At 33.3% G+C, this 11,611-nt stretch overlaps 1 protein-coding gene across 1 annotated transcript; it reads left to right on the forward strand.

Moving 5' to 3' along the window:
- Positions 1–481: 481 nt before the first annotated feature.
- LOC148301421 (uncharacterized) lies at positions 482–4,309 on the forward strand. Its single transcript, XM_088273294.1, has 3 exons — positions 482–513; positions 1,016–1,436; positions 2,062–4,309. Exons 2-3 carry the CDS (start codon positions 1,067–1,069, stop codon positions 4,173–4,175), a joined length of 2,484 nt encoding a protein of 827 aa, XP_088129420.1. The 5' UTR covers positions 482–513; positions 1,016–1,066; the 3' UTR covers positions 4,176–4,309.
- The last annotated feature ends 7,302 nt before the right edge of the window (positions 4,310–11,611 follow it).

Genomic DNA, 11,611 nt, shown 5'->3' on the forward strand with positions numbered 1-11,611 from the left:
CTAGTGATTCATGAACAAGGTTTCTAAATTGGTTCATATATATAGAACTTCCAAGAATTTGAGTAGTGTGGTTGTCAATAATGGGTAGAATTGGTGAATGTTACACGTGTGTAAAGTGATCACTTAAACCAGCCTATGACGGTCGTAAGCCCCGTAAATGCCCAGACTTCCATATTCTTCTTCATCTTTGATGAGATGTCAAAAAATAATATGAAAATAACTCCTGTAATTGGAGATAATCCAGATTTTGTGAACAAGTATTTGGACACACTCAAAATGTTGTTTGTTGTTGTTATTGTTTAATTGTGTCGATTTTCCGACGATCGTCTATTTATTTCCGGCGATCTTGAATTTTGGGCGCAGTTGGTATTTGTTCAAATATGCATTTCAGTGTTGCCATATGGCAACACTGAAATGCAAATTTATATCTGTAAATATATACAATTAATTTGGTTTGGCATATGGCAGCACTGTTGCATTGTGCTATCGGCGGCGTTGCGCACACCCTTGCAGGTAATTATTGTGTAAGTTATTAATTTAATGTAAAATAAGCTGTAATAATTGTACATTTTAATAAATGAACCTAATGTTTTGTCACGACAGTGAGTGTTCTTGGTACAACTTAATGATTCCTCCTTGTTAACGACAATTAATGATGGCAGTTGTAGCTGTCAAAATTGAAACAATACATGTTCTCACATTTCAGAGTAATGGGATACAGTAAATGGGGAAATTATTCGTGATAACAGATGAGAACTTACTAATTTCGACTTTTATTGTTTAATGCTGCGAAGTTAATTCAGTAAAAGCGATTGGAGTGGTCACTTACAACTGGCATACATCTTTTCCAAATTCCAGTAATGTGGTTGTCAATTGTGTGAAGATGGTGAATAAAATATAGTGTATAACCCGATTACTTAAACTAGTCCCTGATTATCATAATCGTGACTGTCTTTTCGTCTCTATGCATTTCATTTTCATCATTGTAATAATAATCTAGGTTTTAAATTTTCAGGCTAAACTAATATTTTATCTTCAAATCTTCGCTAGAATATTAAAAAAACAAATGGATCCTACTTTAGCTTCTGTTAAGGCTGAACCGGGATATGAAGAAGGGAATCCTCTCCCTTTCTCTGCTGGTAAAGGGCCACTTCTCAGGGGCTGCCATAATTTACGACATTGTTACGTCGACTTGTCATACTCTAGGATTATTAACTCACATGATCCTATTATCAAAGAGGAACCGGGAAGTTATAATGCTTCTCTCCATACTACGAAATACCTGAACGAAGGGCCAGTAGTACCGGAAACTGCTACTGATCTACAATACAAAGTAATATCTAGCGATATCGACATCCTCACCGAAATAGATATAGATCTTCCTGACATTAAACAAGAGTGCGCGGAATACTCAAGCAGACGTGAAGCTAAATCTTGTAAGTAACACTTTGTAGTATGATGTGGCTTATCTCTACATGTGTGATGTGGTTTCAGAGAGATGCCGAGCAAAGGGCATTTCATCGCCAGATGCCCGATATAGTTCTTGTTTAGTCAATTTAAGTAACTGCAAAAAATTACATTATTTTACTTTAACCACTACCGTCTATTTCGACTGAGAATTCAATTCGATGTGTTTAAAACCCTTTCTATGTTTTTGTTGTGTAACAAAAAATAACCTTTTTAAAAAAAAATATTTACACTATTTATTTACTTGCATGTAGATAATGGTTAGTCATTTTTTACTAAGCGACATTCATGAATAATTAGCTGTATAAGTATATGGATATGCCACCAAACGTCTATATATATATATATATATATATATATATATATATATATATATATATATATATATATATATATATATATATATATATATATATATATATATATATATATATATATATATATATATATATATATATATATATATATATATATATATATATATATATATATATATATATATATATATATATATATATATATATATATATATATATATATATATATATATATATATATATATATATATATATTTATATTTATTTTTGTTTTCAGATTTAACTAGAAGTGAAACAAGATCTTCATGTTCAGAGAATATCAAGCACATTTCTTTTTACAATGTTGTTGAAATTATATCTTCGTGTTCAATGAAACGGAATATATGTAATATATCACTACATGCGGAAGAGAAAAACTTCCCTTGTTCAGAGTGTCATAACAAATGTTTATCAAAAAGGAAAAACAAGAGACACATGTCAATTCTAATTGGTGAGAAACCCTTCTCTTGTTCAGAGTGTGTTTATAAATGTTCATGGAAAGGGGATTTAAAGAGACACATGTCAATTCACACTGGTGAGAAACCCTTCTCTTGTTCAGAGTGTAATTACAAATGTTCTCAGAAAGTGAGTTTAAAGAGACACATGTCCGCTCACACTGGTGTGAAACCCTTCTCTTGTTCAGAGTGTGATTATAAATGTTCAGGGAAAGGAATGTTAAAGAGGCACATGGTAATTCATACTGGCGAGAAACCCTTCTCTTGTTCAGAGTGTGATTATAAATGTTCATGGAAAGGGGATTTAAAGAGACACATGCCAATTCACACTGGTGAGAAACCCTTCTCTTGTTCAGAGTGTAATTACAAATGTTCTCAGAAAGTGAGTTTAAAGAGACACATGTCCGCTCACACTGGTGTGAAACCCTTCTCTTGTTCAGAGTGTGATTATAAATGTTCAGGGAAAGGAATGTTAAAGAGGCACATGGTAATTCATACTGGTGAGAAACCCTTCTCTTGTTCAGAGTGTGATTATAAATGTTCTCAGAAAGTACATTTAAAGAGACACACGTCCGCTCATACTGGTGAGAAACCCTTCTCTTGTTCAGAGTGTTATTACAAATGTGCGGAGAAAGGAATGTTAAAGAGGCACATGGTAATTCATACTGGTGAGAAACCCTTCTCTTGTTCAGAGTGTGATTATAAATGTTCTAAGAAAGTGCATTTAAAGAGACACATGTCCGCTCACACTGGTGAGAAACCCTTCTCTTGTTCAGAGTGTGATTTTAAATCTTCATGGAAAGGGGATTTAAAGAGTCACATGTCCACTCACACTAGTGAGAAACCCTTTTCATGTTCAGAGTGTGATTACAAATGTTCGGAGAAAGGAACGTTAAAGAGGCACATGGTAATTCATACTGGTAAGAAACCCTTCTCTTGTTCAGAGTGTGATTATAAATGTTCTCAGAAAGTGCATTTAAAGAGACACATGTCCGCTCACACTGGTGAGAAACCCTTCTCTTGTTCAGAGTGTGATTACAAATTTTCGGAGAAAGGAACGTTAAAGAGGCATATGGTAATTCATACTGGTGAGAAACCCTTCTCTTGTTTAGAGTGTGATTATAAATGTTCAGGGAAAGGAATGTTAAAGAGGCACATAGTAATTCATACTTGTATAAAACCCTTCTCTTGTTCAGAGTGTGATTATAAATGTTTGGAGAAAGGTAAGTTAAAGAGGCACATGGTAATTCATACTGGTGAGAAACCCTTCTCTTGTTCAGAGTGTGATTACAAATGTTCGGAGAAAGGAAAGTTAAAGAGGCACATGGTAATTCATACTAGTGAGAAACCCTTCTCTTGTTCAGAGTGTGATTATAAATGTTATCAGAAAGTGAATTTAAAGAGACACATGTCCGCTCACACTGGTGAGAAACACTTCTCTTGTTCAGAGTGTGATCTCAAATTTTCGGAGAAAGGAACGTTAAAGAGGCACATGGTAATTCATACTGGTGAGAAACCCTTCTCTTGTTCAGAGTGTGTTTACAAATGTTCGGAGAGAGGAATGTTAAAGAGGCACATGGTAATTCATACTGGTGAGAAACCGTTCTCTTGTTCAGAGTGTGATTATAAATGTTCAGGGAAAGGAATGTTAAAGAGGCACATAATAATTCATACTGGTATGAAACCCTTCTCTTGTTTAGAGTGTGATTATAAATGTTTGGAGAAAGGTAAGTTAAAGAGGCACATGGTAATTCATACTGGTGAGAAACCCTTCTCTTGTTCAGAGTGTGAATTCAAATGTTCGGAGAAAGGAAAGTTAAAGAGGCACATGGTAATACATTCTAGTGAGAAACCCTTTTCTTGTTCAGAGTGTGTTATAAATGTTCACGTAAAGTGATTTTAAAGAGACACATGTCCGCTCACACTGGTGAGAAACCCTTCTCTTGTTCAGAGTGTAATTATAAATGTTCTCAGAAAGTGCATTTAAAGAGACACATGTCCGCTCACACTGGTGAGAAACCCTTCTCTTGTTCAGAGTGTGATTACAAATTTTCGGAGGAAGGAACGTTAAAGAGGCACATGGTAATTCATATTGGTAAGAAACCCTTCTCTTGTTCTGAGTGTGATTACAAATGTTTGGATAAAGGAACGTTAAAGAGGCACATGGTAATTCATACTGGTAAATATATATATATATATATATATATATATATATATATATATATATATATATATATATATATATATATATATACATATATGTATATATATATATATATACATATATATATATATATATATATATATATATATATATATATATATATATATATATATATATATATATATATATATATATATATATATATATATATATATATATATATATATATATATATATATATATATATATATATATATATATATATATATATATATATATATTAGAAAAATTACTAACAAATACTAAGATAAGCAAAAGCAGAATTTATTTATATATTTTATGGAATAAACTTTTACTGTCGTTTTTTTAATTACAAAGCAACACATTGTTTATTTTACTATTTCATACCCACTTGATAACAATGCAAAATATTACAACGTTATAAATGACAATTTTGCTAATCGAAAATGGAGAAACAAAATAAAATATATATAATGCTTATCAAACATTGGAAAAATTACTAACAAATTCTGAGATAAGCAAGAACAGAATATATTTATATATTTTATTGAATAAACTTTAATGTCGTTTTTTTAATTACAAAGCAACACATTGTTTATTTTATTATTTCATACCCACTTGATAACAATGCAAAATATTACAACGTTATGAAATGACAATTTTGTTATTCGGAAATGGCGAAACAAAATCCAAAAAAAAATAATACTGCTCATTAATCATTGGAAAAATTATTTGAAAATTTACTTACAAATACGCAGGTAGGTAAGCAAAGAGCAGGATTTAAAAAACATTTCAACGAAGTTCAAATTAAAAAACTTACTAGCAAAAATTCTAATTCAAAACAGTGGATGGATCTTTTTGAAAAAGAATGCACACATTTTGAGGTGACAATCGATGAGAAAAAATTGAAATACTTGATGTTTATGGATAAAAGTTGTGAAGATTGGTACAGTTCGACGATGATAAAGTTTTCCGTGAACTTAACCGTTTGACAGCTATCTATCAAAATTCTAATACATTCTAAAACTGCTATAGAAAATTTGAGTATTTAAAAAATAAAAAATATATATCTACTTAAAACATTATAATTCTCCAATACATCGATTTACATATAACTTTTAACAATTTTTAGATAAAGTATTAATGCAAACAACTGTTGAAGGCAATTAAAAGAGATATAAGTAGTAAGTAATAAAAAAAATGGAAAGCTAAATATTTTTTTTTTTAAGTTTCATATTTATGTTTTCCTGCGCAAATTCCGTGCAGCCCCTTCTTGCAACGACAACAGATAAGGTTGGAACGTTTTAATCCAGTCCTCCTATTACTGCAGACCGCACACTGCAGTAAATTGCGTCCAGGCAGTTTTTCCAAAGCAAATTTTGGGCTTGAAGTTGATGCTTTATTTTCCATATGTCTGAAGGTCATCCATTCTTCTTCGATTTGTACAATAATAGCGGATGTGAATTGTAGCCGGGACATTTTTTTCTTTGGTGTTAGATTTGTATAGGATATAGCCATTCAACTCCATCCTTCCAAAAATGTTGAAAACCACCTTCTTCCAGAATTTGCAAGTTCTCCTCTCATCTAAGTAGGCATACAACATTTTGGCAAACATTCTAATCTAATCTAAGTAGGCAAACATTCTTCCAAACCATGGTATTCTTCTGGAATTCTGTCTCCAATAACAGTTAGTTGGTCGTTTCGTTATTCCCATTTCTAGCAAGACTGCTATAAAAGCTTTCATTTCTCGAACATTAGTTTGCGTCCACTTCTTGATTCGTGAATTATTCGAAAGGACGTGCGATTCTATGAACTGCGGAGCATATCTATTGGTTTCTCTAACAGTGCTTTCAAGAAGTAATGTTGTGAAAAATAAATTGAAGGACTGGCATTTGACGGAGGAGCGCGTCTTGGCCCAGGTGTTTCAAAAAAATCATCTGTCGCCTTAGAAAATGTTTTTGTTGGTGGAATGGGTGTGAATGTTAGATCTTCCGTTTCTGAAGAAGAAGAAGATGATTCTGAGGATTCACTTTCCACTCTTAATCTTTTTCTTCTATGACCTACTACACCATCGTCATCATTACTTACACCAATCGTGTCCAAAGATTCATCCTCTGATGTGAAATTAGAACTCAATTCAGTGTCTGAAACATTGTTATCACTCGACATGGTTTCGTTTTTTAATACGTAAAAAAAGTTATAAAAAAAAAAATAATTAAAATAAAAACTGATGTATAGTACTTTTTAGGCTTGAGAAAGTACACTTATATTTTAAAAACACGAGCAGCAAGAAACGACCTCCAAACGACCGACAAACTCGCACTAAAATGACAGCGCGACCGCGCTGCGTAACTGTTTTAGAGACAAAATATCGAAGCGCGACAGCGCCGCATAGCGGTCAAACGGTTAAAATGGGCAATATGGAAAAACAAATTTTGTAAATCTCTTACAAACAAGGGATGGAACCAGGTAACATCTCTCTTGGTCTTAATCCTGCGGATTGGTCTGTAGCAACAGATGTCATCTCTTTCGCCCATCTCGTCTTTTTTCGGAAGCCTTCTTCAGCTCCTCATACGTCGAGCACGTAACATATGCATTATTATTTAAATATGATGAAGGAATATTGTTGGATTATGCCATGAGGAAGGAAAAACTTCTGTTGGAGATGAGAAGAACGATCGACATGGGTACTTTGGTGGATCTTGTTGCGGCTGGTTTACCAGAATTCATCATTAATAAGATTGATAGAGAAAAATTAGAAGATACAGTGGATTTTTTCAAGGAAGTGAGCAAGCATGTATGTACACACTGTAAATTAAAAAAGGTTTTCGGATCAAAGAAGATATGGAAATCTAAGAAAAAGTGGTAAAATTAGAGATAAAATTCCATGTAAGATTTGTAAAAAATTAAATAAGGGAACTCGGTATCGTCCTGAAGCTACATGCTGGTATAAAACAAAGGAGAATGATAATATATTTTTTTTAAATACTAGCATTCATGTTAACAATCAGTTATAGAAGCTAAGTTAACTCGTAAGCTGCGGATCGCATGCATAGTCGTTTTTCAACTTTACGTACTTATATCAACACCTATGGATAATTTCTTGCACTTAAATTTGATTCGAGGCATAGATGAATTAGTTTTCTTTGATTTTGTGTCATAAAATATCAAAATTATTTTAATTTTGTGTAAACTTTATCGTGAATACTTCCGGTCGGCTCGTGCTCGTCGCGTGGTCTCAGTATCGTATAGTCTGTTCAATCAGTTTAGGCGATCTTAGTTATCATTAACTTTTTTCATAATTATTTTATTTATTTACTGTGTGGAACGAGAAGGGTATTATAATTAACTAACAAGTGATTGTGTAAAACGGTGTTTTGTGATATTGTTGTACTATTTTTTTTTTGTTTATTATCGTGCGATGCTTCGAATACTGGAAGCATTTTTGTTTGTTATAACTTTTATCGTCATAAATGTATCTCTTCCTAGTTAAAATTTATACGACAATGAAGAAAATATCATGTTTTTTATAAGAAATAATGATTCTGAAAACAAAAATGGTGAAAGCGACCATAATCAATACGCTAGAAAAGGCATCAAGGCACATAATTTTGATGTCCCACATGCAAAATGCATTTTTGTTCTAATCCCTGCTTTGAAGATTTTCACACAATTTTGAAATATTGATCATGTCAGTTTTTTATTATAAATTTTTAATTTCAAATATTTTTCTAAATTTCATTTTAATTTACATTTAATTTTTAATACAACGCATTTTAAAAAAAAACTGCGCGCACGCAAAGAATGGACTATACGACAGCCGCGTCTTCTATACAGCCGCCAAATTTTCGGCTGCGAGTCCGTGAATGTTAATATTTTTGTTTAAATACACTATAAAACATAATAAATAAAGTGAATTGTGTACTGTGAACATCTATGATGGATTTCCGAAAGTTTTACTTAAAAAAATAGGCAAAAATATGCTTTTTTGTCAAAAATATTGTAATGGAAAACAATCCAGCACGGGACGGATAGTTTGACACTAGAAATCGAGCAGCTTAGAGGTGAAATGAAACTGATCAATAAAACGAATAGTAACACCATAAATAAATGTCAAACTATAACTAAATGATAAAATACAAATAAATGGAATTTACGATTCAGGTTCAAATATTTCTCTAATAAATTCTAAGTTATTAAAACTAAAAGGAAATTGATGAAGAAAAATATATTGATATAAATTGATGAAGAAAAATTCAAATAAGATTTTTGATTGGATTAGATTTGACAAAATTTGATATTTTTTTTTAAAAATAAATGCACTGATTTACAAATATGTTATCGGCACTGTTAGTGGATATGAAGCGAGGATAGTGGACAGTAGATAGTGGATAGTGGCAATATTACTGAATAATAAATAAGCTTATAGAATAATCCTACAGTCCACTTGCTGCACCTGTTACATTGGCATTTAAAAGAGGAAAACAAAAAATCCAGACTGTGTATAGATTTCAGAAACCTGAATAAAATTGTATAGCCTCAAGCTAAACCATTTCCCTTAATTGAAGACCTTGTGAGAAAGACCAGGAATTGTATTTTTTTTTTTCAACACTAGATATAAACTCAGCATTTTGGTCTATTCCTTTACGAATTGAAGACAGAAAAAGATGGGATTTGTAACGCAAGAAGGACATTTCCAATGGACTTGCTTACCATTTGGATTGAAGACCTCACCAGCAATTTTTCAAGCGATACTAGGTAACATATTAAGAAAGTATAAACTGACTGATTTCACCGTTTATAACATAGATGATATTCTTATTGTTACGGACAGATCGCACACCCCGTGCGGCGGCCCTGAAAAGGGATTCTAGGCGTCCGGCGGCGGGCGAGACGGTCGCCCGTCGGGCCGCGGCCCGAAGAAGGGCCTCTGGGAATTAGTACCGATTTTATATGGCTTCGGCACCATTTGTATTTTAGGATAAAGAAATGTATTAGATATAAGTAAGGATGAGAAAATATGCGCCTTGATATTACGGATACTGTGTAGAATAAATATGTCTTGTAATAACTCTAATGTAATAACGAATTGTTGAACTGTTGGAACGGCACCGGTACGGTATAAAAGTGTAGCCCGTCCGGTGCCCATTAGAGAGAGACAGAGATATGGCTGTCTCTCTCCCCCGGCCGCTGATTGGCTGTACTTTCCCACTGTCGGGCGGTACGCGATCACGGCCGGGTATATAGAGGGCGCATTTTGATATAATAAATTAGTTCTGGTGTGACTGTTGAAACCTGTGTTTCATTTCTCCGCTCCCGCTCCTTGGACGACTCGCCGCGCCGCCAGCCTGGACCGTTTCGCCTCATTGTACCGATTCACGGACCAGTTTCGGAAAGCCCTTATCAGGGCTATTGAGGTTGACTTGTCGATCCAGTGCCCGCTCTTCCCGGCTCATACATCCAGTCACCTCCGTCCGTATCCAGCTTACTCGGTAACTCGGTACGGCGGGGCCGTCTGGAACGTCACCCCTTACAACGGTGGCAAGTTGGTAGATTCCGAGTGAAGGCCAGGCGTGTACATTTCTGAGATTCATCGCACGTAACCCACGCCGGTTACACTTATATTTTCTAAAACTTTTGCTAAGCACATTAAACATCTAACACAGTTGCTGGAAGCGATCGAAACGGAAGGTTTCAGATTAAAATTTACAAAATGCGGTTTTATATATATATATATTACGTGAGACTTGGTAAAATAAACTTCATTCAGTACATACCAAAGAGTGCAATAATACTAGAACTATTGCACAACTTACTAAGGAATTTTTTTAAAATCTGTTTGGTGTGACAAATGCCAAAAAGCATTTAAAATAACAAAAATCTTGCTTTGCTCCCAGCCCGCTCTAGAAATTTTTGATCAGGATTTACACCAGTCAACATTTATACCGATGCTTCTTTAGAAGGCGTTGGGGCCATTTTGAAAAAAACGCAGCCTGATGGTAGAGAAAAACCAGTGACATACTCAGTAGAAGATAAAAAGCAATATATTTAGAATGTTTAGCAATTAAGGGAGCGGTAAGATACTGGTAATACTGGTCAATAGGTAAATCATTTACGGTTTATTCAGATCACAAACCTTATATATATATAATATATATATATATATATATATATATATATATATATATATATATATATATATATATGTATATATATATATATATATATATATATATATATATATATATATATATATATATATATTTTTTTTTTTTTTTTTGTGATATGGTTGTCAAAATTACAATTTTTTGCGGGACTTTGTTTGTTTGGCACCTTCTATAAAAAAATCGAGGTATGTTCAATTCCAAAAATCTGTAAAAAAATAAAGTAAAATCTGTCAACTGTAACGGCAGCCTAAAATCTGTTTTGATACAGAAAAATCTGTGCATATGGCAACACAAGATCTTACAAAAAAGTCGAAGAATCAAACCAAAATGGTGTTTTACTTCGGAAATGTCAGAATCCGTCTCAAGGGGTGCTTTTCACACATAAAATTTATCTTTTTTTTTTAATTACGTAACATCCAAGTGACTCTGAAATCTAGCTACGGCTTATGCAATACCGTTTATCATGTCCCTACTCAGGCTTCAAATTTATAAGTTTCATAGCCTATGCCTACTTGTGAGAGGATTTACTCTTTATGTTTAAAGTTACTATAATTTCATGTAATTCATGAGTGAAAATTCTAGGTAAAAACACTCGCTTAAAATTTATCGCCTCGCACTTGGCCTTAAATAAGTACCTCCTGGACGGGAGTTACGTCATATCTGTCCTCGCGAGAGACGTCATATCTCGCCTTGAATTTTGGGTACAGTCGGACTTTATTCAAATTAGTTAGTCTTCGCCAGGGGGGGTCGACTCGTAAACGCCAGATTGTTCAAAAAACGACCAAAAATGACGAGGTACACTAACAAAAACACCAAAACGGGAACGAAAAATACGAGATCCCAACAAGTTGTTCAAATATTTCAAATAAATATGGACAAACTATGGTTATAGACAATTATCGATAGAAAAATAGAAATCCGTATATAAAGAACTTGAAATATTGAGTATTATGCCAAAGTTAAAGTTAAATTTTGCGTATG

Source organism: Brachycentrus maculatus, unplaced genomic scaffold, assembly GCF_059751285.1.
Source record: "Brachycentrus maculatus isolate JH-2025_06_01 unplaced genomic scaffold, ASM5975128v1 h1tg000566l, whole genome shotgun sequence".
Classification (NCBI taxonomy): domain Eukaryota; kingdom Metazoa; phylum Arthropoda; class Insecta; order Trichoptera; family Brachycentridae; genus Brachycentrus; species Brachycentrus maculatus.